Source organism: Typopeltis vanoorti, chromosome 12, assembly GCF_054136105.1.
Source record: "Typopeltis vanoorti isolate ZY-2024b chromosome 12, IOZ_Tvanoo_1.0, whole genome shotgun sequence".
Classification (NCBI taxonomy): Eukaryota; Metazoa; Arthropoda; class Arachnida; order Uropygi; family Thelyphonidae; genus Typopeltis; species Typopeltis vanoorti.
The window spans coordinates 19,177,072-19,190,793 of record NC_143560.1 but is presented as its reverse complement, the minus strand read 5'-3'; the positions used below and the strand labels follow the sequence as shown (position 1 = coordinate 19,190,793).

At 36.1% G+C, this 13,722-nt stretch overlaps 1 protein-coding gene across 3 annotated transcripts in view; it reads left to right on the top strand.

Moving 5' to 3' along the window:
• The window catches only part of LOC150100615 (insulin-like peptide receptor), a 782,259-nt gene extending 768,887 nt beyond the window's left edge, over window positions 1-13,372 (top strand). For all 3 annotated transcript variants that reach the window (XM_090401273.1, XM_090401271.1, XM_090401272.1), the window contains exon 25: window positions 11,966-13,372. In XM_090401273.1, the coding sequence (XP_090257399.1) occupies window positions 11,966-12,515 (550 nt within the window). In that variant the 3' untranslated portion in view covers window positions 12,516-13,372. The remainder of the gene's footprint in view (window positions 1-11,965) is intronic.
• Window positions 13,373-13,722: the final 350 nt, after the last annotated feature.

The window sequence follows — 13,722 nt, the reverse complement described above, 5'->3', positions numbered from 1 at the left end:
AAATAAGAAAAGGGTGATCATTATGGGTGATTTTAATTATGCCAATATAGACTGGAATGAAGAGATAGCAACTGGTAGTAAAGAAAATGAGTTTCTTGAGTTTTTGAGGGATAACTACCTCAGACAGTATGTAACAGAGGGCACACGAGGATTAAGGGTCTTGGATTTGGTCATCTCATTGGAGGATGTAATTATCAATGAGGTGTCAAATCATCCACCATGGTGAAAGTGACCATGAGGTGAATAACTGGGTGGTTGCCAGCAGTGCAAGGACCCCTGTGAAAAAAGGGTATATGTGGAACTACAAGGGGGTGATTATGAAGAGCTCAGGAGACAGCTTGCAGGTGTAGCATGGAATGAGGAGTTAGCTGGAAAAGAGATCAATGCAGCTTGGGGGATTTTCAAAAACTACTTAGTAGATGCAATGTCTAAATGTATACCATGGGTGAGAAGGTTAAATAAGGTAGGTGTTAGATGGATGAATAAAGAGATTAAGCATGCGATACAGAGAAAAAGGGCATTGTGGAGGAGCATAAGAGAAGTGGAAGTAACCAATTTTATGAGGTCTACAAAGACCAGGCAAGGAGGGTGACTTGGTTGGTGAGAGTAGCTAAAGAGAGGCATGAACAGCAGTTAGCTAATGAAGCCAAAAAGAATCCTAGAGAGTTCTTTCGATATGTAGCCAGCAAAAGAAAGAATGATTATGGAAGGATGACATTGATTGGAGGAAATGGTATAAAGACAGCTGTTGCAGAATGTGTGGTGGAGATACTTAATGAGCAGTTCATAAAGATCTTTCAATCTTGTGAATGTGACTTCATGGAGAGATTAAGGACAGTTGATGATGGGGAGGAGAGACTGACTGTAAGTGAGCAAGAGGTGTTTGGGGAGTTGAGTAAACTAGATGTAAATAAGGCTGTGGGACTTGATAATATATCACTGCGTATTCTGAAGGAATGTGCCAGAGAGTTGACACCTGCCTTGACATATTTTTTTAATATGAGTCTTGCACTTGGTCAAGTCCCTAAAGAGTGGAAGGAGGGCAAGATTGTGCCACTTCATAAAGGAGGTGATCGAACTCAAGCATCAAACTATAGACCTATCTGTGTGTCAGGTGTTGTGGTTAAGTTGTTGGAGAAGCGTGTGAGAACTAGGATTCAGAGTTGGGTTGACAACAATGGTATAATCTTTGATGGACAGCATGGATTTACTAAAGGGAGGTCATGTTTTAGTAATCTCCTTACTTATTGCAATAAAGTGACTGCTTCCTTGGACAGAGGAGAAGGATACACAGTAATATACTTGGATTTCGCAAAAGCTTTTGATAGAGTACCTCATGATAAGTTGACAGTCAAACTAGAGCAGATGAGGTTGGATATTAGATTAGTGCATTGGATTGAAGACCGGCTATCTGATAGGTATCAACAAGTTGTGTATGGGGGTGCAATATCCAGGAAAAGGAAAGTCACTAGTGGAGTGCCTCAGGGGTCTGTTTTAGGGCCATTACTATTTAACTTGTATATTAATGATATTGGCGAAGATTTGGATGGAGATATTCAGTTGTTTGCAGATGATGCAAAGTTGGGACGAACCATAAAGTGTAGTGAAGATGTTGTGGCCTTGCAAGAAGACTTGAATAAATTGAGCGATTGGGCAAGCAAATGGGGATGTGAGTTCAATGTTGCAAAATGTAAGGTTTTAAAATTTGGAAAACAAAGATGGGATGCAGAATTTATGCTTGGTGAGAATATATTGTTGGAAGTAGAAGAAATAAGAGATCTGCGGGTGATAGTGGATAAGAATCTAAAATTTAGGGGACACATTACCAAAATTTTGAAGACAACACAAAGACTTCTGGGAATGATGCGGAGGACACTGACGTGTAGAAGTAGGGAGATTCTTGTTCCATTGTATAAGGCTTTGATTAGGCCACATATGGACTATTGTGCCCAGATTTTGTCACCTGGTTTTCAGAAGGATGAAGAGATGTTGGAAAGGGTCCAGAGGCGACTGACTAAGGTAGTTTCTGACCTCTGGAATGTCGAGTATGAGGAAAGATTGAAAAGATGTAATTTGCAGAGTCTAGTGGAGAGAAGGAAGAGGGGAGATATGATAGAGACCTACAAGTTGCTAAGGGGTTGTTATAGGATCAATGGTGGAGAAGTTCTACAGAGAATAGTGGGAGATCAGGGGAGGACCAGAGGTCATCCCTGGAAACTGTATAAAGAGGGTGTGAGTAGGGGAGTGAGAGGCAGGTTTTTTTCGTGCAGAGTTGTGAGTGATTGGAATGCCTTGCCTGAGAGTGTGGTGTCTGCAAGGAGTTTGAATGTGTTTAAGACACGGTATGATGAGATGTGTGTGAGATAAAAGGCCCTCCTAGATGAGTCTTTGACTCCATGAGGTCTTGTTTAATAATAATAATAATAACTTGTCCCCGCGGTTAGCCTAGTGGCTATGAGCTTCGCAACCATATGCCTGGGGAAGGAGTGTCCTAGGTTCTATTCCCGTCTACAACGTGGGAAGCTTAAGGATCTTTCTCAGCCATAGCCAAGTTAGCTGGTCTTGGGCACAGACCCAGTTTATCTGGGGGTTTTCATCCCACAAGCAGGCAAACCGGCCCCATGAACACACGCTACTACAATCAAAAAATATCCCCCCCCCCCAGCAGCAGGCTCAGCAATAGGTCAGTTGGGGGTTGTACTAACAAAAAGTCGCATCAAAATGTAACATGCAGATCCTGCATTGGAAGCGGGATAAACCCTTAGAGGAAGAAGTTTATTAATACCTTCAGCAGGCCAGGCAGTGACCTTGTTAAGGAGTCTGTGAAGTGATCTGATGTATTTATTGGTAGGGTAATAGTCTAAGGCAGTATTTCTTAACCTTTTAGTAGTTGCGACCCCCTAAGTATCCTAAAATATTTCTGCTGCCCCCTAGTTTGTAGTAACATAATGATAATAATTAAAGTTTTTTAAAATAGTTTTTACTTTCTGATTATAATGACAAAAAAAAAAATCAGAAAAAGAAATCAACTTTGCTTAAATATTACTGTAAAAACTTTACTGTATTTATATTAAGGAATCAAATAATGTTCTTTGTTTGCTCATTTTATAAGGGGATAAATTTTAAGAAATAACAAATCACTATTACGGCACTAAAAGCTTCGAAAAGTAATTGCACCCAAGTAGCACTTAACAATGTTTAGTTCTATGCATTCATACAGATGTCATGACTTGCAGTGTTGTTAGCAGCGAAAAGTTGACTTATAGTGCCACGAAAAGAAACTACTGCATTAAACTGCATAATTCAGATTATTAATACAAAACGATACAAGTTTGAAACAAAGTAAAACAAGGATCAAAAAATAATTATTTTAAGAGATTTCAAAATTTTAAAAACTAGAAATGTTCTATAAATTTTCCGTGGCCCCTCCCCTAGAGGGCCATGGTCCACCGATTAAGAATCACTGGTCTAAAGGAAGGTAGGTTGATGGATCTTTGAATAAATTAGGAAGTTTTAATGTATAATCATAGTAGTTCAGGACTGTACATTTCCCTCATCAGTAGTAATCACTATTTTATTATTATTCTTGATTTCCAAAAGTACTTCATATTCTTTATAGGAGAGGTTACCTTTGGACATGCTTCATCTTTATTACTTAGTGTAGTGCCTGAATGCACATATATTTTGTTCCCTGAAGATGGCAATTTGTTTAATTTTGCTGAAATATTGGAAGTATAAATTAAATTTATTTTAGTTAATATATCAGTATATGTTGTAATTTCATTTGGGATTTAGCCGACCAAATTGTATTCTTATTGGCTTAAACCAAACTACAAAATGATGGTACAACATGACAAAATTTCAAGCCGGCTGGGGCGTCGCCCAGTTAAACAAGGCCCCTGTTGTTTTCACCAGGGAACCAGGGCGAACAGCGAAAGTCAGCTACTGGAACAAATCTGAAAACACACCCCAAATCAACATCGCCAGAGTAAAAGATCGGTACTATCAACATAAGAAGCCTGAATGGCAAAGAAATGGAGCTAGCTGAGGAATTAGATAAGTACCAGATCAACACAATTCGGGTAACTGAAACAAAAAAGACAAAAACTGGTGAGATCTTTCTGAGCATTAAATACAAAATGTTATATTCAGGCAAGGACAAGCAAGGAAAAGAAGGAGTAGCCATAGTATTCAACACAAAATACGAGGCTAATCTTCTTGAATGGCAGGCAGTCTCAAGTAGAGTGATTTAGACAAATATGACAATGGAAAACTGGACAATGAGACTTATTTATTGAAAGTTTATTTTTCACTTGGTTAGAGTTTAATAAATTTAGTTTAATCCTTTATCCAAGTGTGAGCAAACAAAGTTTGTGCCTGAAAGTATCTTCAGGACTAGGGTAAGGTGGTACAACACCTGGGAAACTCGTTGCAAAGGTGGAGCAAGCTACCAACTCTCCTGTCTCAGTATCTCCTATAATGCAAAAAACATCTCCTTGCGGATATGTCTAATGTTATGCATTAAGGGAAGGGCCACTACCCAGACTAGTTTTGACCTTTATTGAGGTCTCTTCAGTGGGAGCCAGGCCCAAGTTGAGATACCAGGCAGAAGCTTTAGCAGGTCTTCTCTACCTATAGGAGTTGCCAAATGGTATGCCACCCTTTTTTTTAATAAATTACTCTGGATTTAGAGAAAGATGTTGAAAGTTTATTTTTCACTTGGTTAGAGTATAATAAATTTAGTTTAATCCTTTATCCAAGTGTGAGCAAACAAAGTTTGCACCTGAAAGTATCTTCAGGACCTAGTTGTCCTGGTGTTGTACCACCTCACCCCAGTCCTGAAGTTACTTTCAGGCACAAACTTTGTTTGCTCACACTTGGACAAAGGATTAAACTAAATTTATTATTAGAGACTTATTTGTGCCTATGGTCCCACAGAAGGTTCTACTAAAGTAGAAGTGGAGGAATTTTTTCATGTTAAAAAAGGAAAAGTTGGTCCATGTTGGAGATCTAAATATCAGAGTGGGAAATGATTGTTAGACATACAAAAATATTTTGGGAAAATTTGGAGAAAAGAGCAAAGCTAATAATAATGGCAAATACCTGTTGGATTTCTGCTCAAAACATGTACTGGTTATTACTAACACCATGTTCCAACAAAAATGTGCACAAATTCACATGGAGAGAAGAGGCAAGGAATAAGAAAAATCTCATTAACTGTGTTATTATTGATTGTGACGTTTTCTCCCTGGTGCAGGACAAGAGAGTGTACAGAGGATTTGAAATTGCAAGCGATCACTATTTAGTCTTGAGCAGGATAAAATTGAATTCCATATTGAAAAGAATAACATGTAAGAAAGTTTTAAAGCAAACAAAAGTTGAGCAGTTCTCAGATGTGAACTGTAGACAAAAATACACAAAAAATTATTGAAAAAAAAATGAAAGAGTTTGAGAACAGCAACCAATCCTTGGAGATTCAGTGGCAAGCCTTGAATAAAACACTGATTGATTCAGCCAGAGAGATATGTGGTGAGGTTGTCTGCAAGGATAGAAAAATCAGAACTCCATGGTGGACACACGAAGTTAAAGAGGCAGTGAAGGAAAAGAAGAAGGCATATCAAAAGTTTCTGGCAAATAAGTCATGTGCTCTTAGAGAATACAGAGGCAAATGTAAGAAAGCTAAACACTGTGTAAAACTAGCTAAACAAAAGTCATGGGAGGACTTTGGCAAGAACATAGAAAATAATGATCAAGAAGGTGGTAAGATATTCTGGAGGTTGTTGAAGAAGCTTAGAAATGGAAGGAAGAGTGTTGTAAAAGGAGTTAGAGATGATAAAGATGACATGAAAACGGAAGAAAAAGATATCCTTGAAGTATGGAGTAATTACTTTGAAAAATTGCTAAATGAAACAAGCAATGATAGCATGGTGGTAAAAAAATACTCAATAGGCATACAGTCAGGAATACATATTCATACTTGAAGTAGAAAAAGCCATCAAAGGCCTGAAATGTGGAAAGTCAGATGATATTTGGCCAGAAATGCTGAAGTATGGTGGTATAAAAGTCTTACAGTGGCTGCACTGCATAGTTCAGAAAACCTGGACAGAGGGATGAATTCCCGATGATTGGAGTAGAGCTCTCATAGAACCCATATATAAAATTGGAAATAAAACTGAATGTGAGCATTTCAGAGGCATTTCATTACTGAGTGTTTCTGGTAAGATATATGCAAGTATACTTGAGAAATGGTTGACAAAAATTGTGGAAGAAAAGCTTGGTGAAGAACAAGCTGGATTCAGGCCAAATAGAGGCTGTCAGGATCAGATCTTCACTTTATGACAAATAGTTGAGAAAGCATGGGAATATAACAAAGATCTATACTTAAGTTTTGTCGATCTGGAAAAGGCATATGACAAGGTGCCAAGAGAGAAGCTATTCAAAACGGTACAGTTATATGGTGTCAATGGGGCATTATATCAAGCAATACTTAGTCTTTATTTGAGTTGTAAGTCAGCAGTTAGAATTGAAGGAAATACAGGAAGATGGTTTAAAGTTAAATTTAGTGTGAAACAAGGATGTACATTATCCCCTCTGTTATTCATTATCTATATGGATCACATTATGAAGAAAAGTGGAATTAAACATGATATCAAAATTTGGAGATGTTAATGTCAGCTCTTTGCTTTATGCAGACGATGTTATACTTCTAAATAAATCCGCTACAAGTCTGCAAGATTCCTTGACTAAATTGAATAACTGTTGTAATAGATATGGTATGAAGATCAGCAATAAAAACACAAAGACAATGAAAATAGGCAGAATCGTTGAAAATAACTGCGGTTTGAAGAGAACCTGTGGAACAAGTAAAACATTTCAGCTACTTAGGCACGATTTTTAGTTAAGATGGTAAATTAAATATGGAAATAGACAATAGAATCAATTGAATAAATTCATATGGAATAAGAGAGAAATTAGTCTTAACACTAAATTAGCTGTAAACAAGACAGTGTTTTAAACCGATTTTAACTTATGGATCTGAGAGTTGGGTCAGAAGTAAAACACTTGACCAAAGACTAGAGGCCACAGATATGATAGTCTTGAGAAAGATTAGAGGTGTGAAGAGATGGCATCAATGGCAATATCATATTAAAAACAAGGATATTAGGAAAGAACTCTACATTGCCAGCATCCAGGAATTCATTAGCAGAGCTAATGCATTTCTGGTGGTATGGTCACTTAAATAGAATGGAGGAAAGATTAGCAAAACAAGTGTTCTCTGCAAGGTTGGCAGGAAAACGACCCAGAGGAAGACCAAGATATAGGTGGATTGATAACTGTACAAAGTGCCTTAGACAATAGAAATATAAGATCTGATAATGTTTTAGTCTTGACAAGTAACAGACTGATTTGGAGGAAAATTGTAGATAGGAAGTTAGTAATGATGTAAATTTTTCATGTAGTACTATCATATCCTGTACACCCTTTGAGGGTACATGTCAGGAATTTGATGATGATGATGATGATGATGTTGTAATTTCATTTCCTTAAAAAATGCAGTCATGAATAGTCAACACTAAACATGTAAATCGATAATTCTTTCAGTTGTTACCTATGGATGTAAAACCTGGATATTTATTACAAGAGTGGTGAATTTAATTTCCAATTAATTAATTTGAAATTTCAAATTAATTTCAAATTTAATTAATTTGAAAAGAAAATCCTTAGAAAAATATTTGAACCAGTGAATGATAATGGTCTCTAGATACAACCATGAGTTATATCAGCTTTACAAAGAACTCACAATATCTGGTGTAATCAAGTTCAAAAAGTTGCAATGGGTAGGACATGTTTTTTGTATGGAAAATGACAGTATTCTTATGAAGACAGTCAATAGTAAAATTATTGGTAAAAGACAAGAAGGAAAACCTAGAACAAGATAGATAGACACCATTAGTCAAGATAGCAACATCATACTACAATGTCCAAACTGGACAAGTAAAGATTTGGACAGACAGGGTTGGAGGCAACAAATCCAAAAGGTCAATGCTCAATTTGGGCTGTAGAGCCATAAGAAGAAAGATAATCTGACAAGTTTTTGGTACTATCAGGTTGCAGTTCTATCTTATTTCTTTGAAGGAAAGATATTACTTCATTCCATTATTTTTTATGGTTCCAATCTCCAGTCCAGATCAGTTTTTAATTCCCGTTTTGACACCAACATTTACATCTACCTATTTTGCATGGCCTATGTCTTCCAGGAAACTTTGTTGTTGTTTGTTTGCGAGGACACTACTTCTTTCTTGAACAACTCCTTACTCTTTGTGAATCTCAGGTTCACTCAACCTTGGAATGCTATTCTCATGTTTGTAGTAGTGCACCAGGGATCACCTTAAGGCTTGATGTTATTCAGGAAAGATAACTGTACTTAATAGATAATCGTTCTCTCATAAACTTCCACCATTGCTTTCTCACAAATGCTCTGTTTCTAGGTTTTTTTAAAGGTACAGTGATCTCTCAAATACTGACTTTCAAAGAACTAAACCTTAAGTTAACAAGCACTTGAATGGATGAGTGTTGTGATTCAACTTCTGGTACTGCACCATGTAACTATACCTTCTTTTAACTGATCCTTTAGCTATCTAACCAGCAAATTGATTTTCCACTGTGGTTGAATAATTTGAGAGATTACTGTATTTTCATGGGGCTGCTACTTTATTATACTATCCACAATCACCAATCCTCCACTGTTTTGGATCTGGTAATGAGAAGATAAAGACCGGAAAATGTTTGGAGTAGTGATTAATAAAATTAGGGTGATAATTAGCACTTCTTATGAATGGATGAGTGTTGTGATCCAACTTCTGATACTGCACCATGCAACTATACCTTCTTTTAACTGATTCTTTAGCTATCTAACCAGCAAATTGATTTTCCACTGTGGTTGAATAATTTGAGAGATTACTGTATTTTCATGGGGCTGCTACTTCATTATACTATCCACAATCACCAATCCTCCACTGTTTTGGATCTGGTAATGAGAAGATAAAGACTGGAAAATGTTTGGATTAGTGTAGTGATTAATAAAATCAGGGTGATAATTAACACTTCTTATGAGAGACTTCAACCATGGGGACATAGACTAGGAGGAGGAATGGTCAAAGGTAAGAGAAAAAAAATGAAATTCATATAGCTGCTAATCTGAATTGATTAGCAGCTATATGAATTGACTCAAATCATTATGTAATGGAAGGACTTGGGATGTAAGAGTTCTGGATCTGGTGATGGTGTAAGAGTTCTGGATCTGGTGATGGTGTAAGAGTTCTGGATCTAGTGATAGCATCAGAGGATCTGGCAGTAATTGAGGTATTGAGATTACTTCCAGTAGGAGAGAATAATCTTGTGATCATGGCTTGAGCAATTGCCAGATGTGGAATTTTCAGTATAAAGAGATAAGCAAAGCTTTTGTGGAATTAGAAAGCAAGTGATTATGACAAACTAAGAGGGTAACTTGAAACAGTACCATGGCATAAGAATCTGAAGGGAAAAGATATTAGCAGTGCATAGTTAAGGGATGTTTGAAGGAAGCAGTATCAGACTAGGAGGATAAACCAAGTGTGAAGCAAATGGATAAATAGTATCATTAAGCTGGAGTTGCAGAAAAAGTATTTACTAAAATCAAATTTCATATGAAACTTATAGTTTCTGTATACAGCTTTGAAATAATGCTGGATTTAATATCCACTTGATTTTTATAATTGCTGCAGAAAAAGAAATGCAGTGTATAAGGTATAGGCAAGAAGGATGACCAGTATAGTAAGAAAGACAACAGATTATAAGAGAAAGCTAGCCAATGAGGACAGAGAAAATCCCAAAGAGTTCTTTCATTATATAGCAAGTAAAAGGAAGAACAACTGTGGAAGGATAACTTTAGTGAGTTCTGATGGTAGGGAGGTAACAGAAGCAGACAAAAACAGATAAGTTACTTGAGGGATCTTGCAAGCTGCTTACTAGATTGTTGATGGTACATATTGCAATGGGGGAGATTGTTGATGGTACATATTGCAATGGCAGTCAAAACAGCTCAAGATTACTTGGATGTGGAAGACAGCACTTATAAGGGATAGGGAGATTATTATTTCTCTTTACCATCCAGGTGAAGATATTGCATTGCTAAATGTGACATGTAAGTTTTAGGATATTGCAAAACTTTAATGCAATATGACCATGGGATTATATACAATATCATTCCATGTATTATGAGAATGTGACCTCTTCTGACCAAGTTATTTAAATCTTAACTCAAGGATGATGCACTAAGGGAGTGGAAAGAGACCAAAATAGTTCTGTGCATAAAGAGGATCTAAGACAGTGATAGCAAATTAGACTGTTAAGTGTCTTGGGAGTGGCAGTTAAGATATTGGAGAAGTTGATAAAAGATAGAATTCAGGAATGGACAAAAAGAAATATGTTACTCTAAGTTGGAGAGAGGGGTGAACAGATGGTTTTGGGAAAGGGAGGTCTTACCTAAATAAATTGCTTACTTTTTTTATAATAAGTGGCAGTTGAGTTGGATAAAGGAAATGGCTACAGTGATGTTGCTGTACCTTTGCAAATGCATTCAACATGGTGCTATGTGGAAGTCTGTTATATAAACTGGAACAAATAGAGATGGATATGAAGCTCATGATATGGTGGCTGATGGATAGGCATAAGATAATTGTATATGGGAAAATTGAATCCAAGAGAAGATAGATAATTATTGGTGTACTGCACTTGAAACACTATTTAATTTGGTCAATGATATAGGAAGCGATTTAAGGGAGACTATCCAGTTGTTTGCCGATGACACAAACTAAGAAGAGCAATAGTTAATGAAGATGATATAGAGATGCTGTAGGATGGCTTAAATTATCTAGCACAACCATAAACTCCCATACTGCTGGTTTAATGATGCAAAGGGCAGTTCATTTTGAAGAAGCTATCACAAGCTGCTTACTATATTTATAGAACTGGACTACAGGAAATTGAGACTCTGGTTGGGGAGATTGTTGATGGTACATATTGCAATCAAAACAGCTCAAGATTACTTGGATGTGGAAGACTGCACTTATAAGTAGGGATAGGGAGATTATTATGTCTCTTTATAAGACTTTTGTGAAACCACATCTGGATTAATGTACACAATATGGATCCCTTGTGAATGAAGAAATGGTAGAACATAGTTTCTCTTCCACAATTTTTCTTAGCCTCTTCTCAGGTATGCTTGCATTTAGCTTACCTGAAACAAACATTCATTAAGGAAATTCCTCTGTAATTATCATATTCAATTTTATTTCTGTTTTTATAGGTGGGTACTATGAAAGTTCTACTTTAACCATCCAAAATTCAACCTTCTGATGAGTCATTCTGAATTATGCAGTGTAGCCATAAAATCTCCTTTATTCCTTCATATTTAAGCATTTTTAGTTGAATATCATCTACTTCATCTGTTCCTTTCCACAGTTTCAGCTTTCCAATGACTTTTTCTCAGTCAGTATTGATGATACTCTTTGGTTGGTAAAACTTGGGTTCAAATCTCATCTATGATGTGAAAAATAGTTATATGGGCTTTTCAGCTGAAGATGAGTGATTCATCTTCAGCTGAAAATGTGACATGGTATTTCATCCTATAAACAGGCAAAGTAGAATACATTCAATTTATTGTCATAATTTTCAATAAACATAAACCACTTCATCCTTATTAATTAAGGATAAAAAAGCTGTGAACTTGGCCAGTCATGGACTACAAAGGCTTGTAAATAGGTGGTACTACAACTGAATTTCTCCTGCCTAAAGTAAGCAGGAGAAATTCCTCTTGAATATTTCACATTACTGTACTGTTGCTGCTAATCATATTTAATAAATGTGTAATGATGTTTTTAAATATAATCCACTAACAGTTTTGTCTCCTTTTTCTCTCTTTCAGGTATGAACGAATGAAGCTGTGTTGGGAACATAATCCAAAAGCTCGTCCAACTTTCACAGAACTCATCGAAGTATTGCTGCCAGAAATAAACCAAAATAAATTTCAAGAAGTGTCATTTTATTTCAATCAAAGAGCACAGATGTGTACTAACATGGAACCAGAAGACCCTGTTGATAATACAAGTCCTGCTACCCCACTGAAATCCCAAATTCAGTGGGAGGATATGTCATTTGCTAGCCATGACAATTCAGATGAAGAAATTGATGTACAATATTTTCCCAGTGCCATGGAAATGCCTGAAGAAATTAGTGAGCAGTTACAGAACTTTTCAAGTAAGGAAAATGATGAAATGTGTAGAGGTGCTCATGGTGGTGGTGGTGCTAATGAAAGTAAAGAACTTGCTATTCATTCCAATGAGGACAGTAAAGGCATGTCTGTTACATCTTCTGATGGTAGTAAAGGTAGTAAAATCAGTACAGTCTCAAATGGCAGTGTGGTTAATGGCCATGTAACTTTTTCGGCACCAGTTCGAAGGACTACAACATGCTGATGAATTATATAACTAATATCAGATTCTGCTGTTGAGTAAGCCACTAGTTAGAAGAGCAAAAATGAGAGAAGCAGTTACCAAGTGGCATGGTCATTCCCAAGTCGAGAGGTGAACTGCTGGTAATCCGGTCAGAATGCCACAATGTCTCTCTCTTTAGAAATTACACTTAAGTGTTTATATGCCACTATTGATGGACATGAATGTGGTTCTCAAAATGTTTTTTGTGTTTTTTATTCATATAAACTGTATATAGAAATGTTATATATTATAAATACCTTTATTTATATTTGTAAATATCAATATATTTTTTGTTAGTCGTAATAGTTGTGTGATATAATGACGGTAAAATAATTATGATAGCAAACATTTTTAAATTGTTGCTAATGAAACAAATTTTGATTATGTTTTACCTGTATAACTGCCAATTTAAAAAAAAAAAAGCTTTTAAAAATTGGGTTTAGTTGCAGAAAAGTTGAGCTTTTTTTATGCCTCATTACATGTTTTGAGTGAAAATGTGTATGTGAAATCTCCATACTGTGGTACAGTCGTTTAGAATATTCTGTTCAGAAAATCATGTTCTTATGGATCTGTTAAATTTAGAGTAATCTGTTTCATATTTACCTCCTTTGCAAATGGATTCAGAACAACTGTTATTAAAAAGAAAAAAACTAGCTTAAGAGTTAAAAGGTTTTTGATTTAAAGTTCCTTTTTTTTAATGAAGGAATGGAATGCTTTTTTACAGCTAAATTGTAAAACAATGAACAATCATGGATATTTATTTTAATTATTACAAACCATTGCAAGAAAGAAAGAACAATTAATAAAATAAAAGGAAGCCAGATCCATTTTTACTATAATCTTGTTTTTCAGCCTTTATCATTCTGAATTATTATTTAGACACATCACCACCAATCAACATATAAACCAAGCCAGAATCTGCTCAATAAAAACTCAATTTTACATTCACTTTACTAACATCCATAACATTAACACCAGCATAAATGACATTCACCATCACTTGCAGCCTTCCAGACTAGACATGTTATTCTTGACAGAAATCCAGATTGCAGGTACAACTGTCACCAAAAGCTATAAGCAGTAGTGAGAACTGGTTATATTGGGATTGAGAAAATAGGATGAGCAGAGGATACAGATAACACCTGAAATGCAAGACTGTTGGTTGGTATAGGCAGGAGAAGGAGTGGAT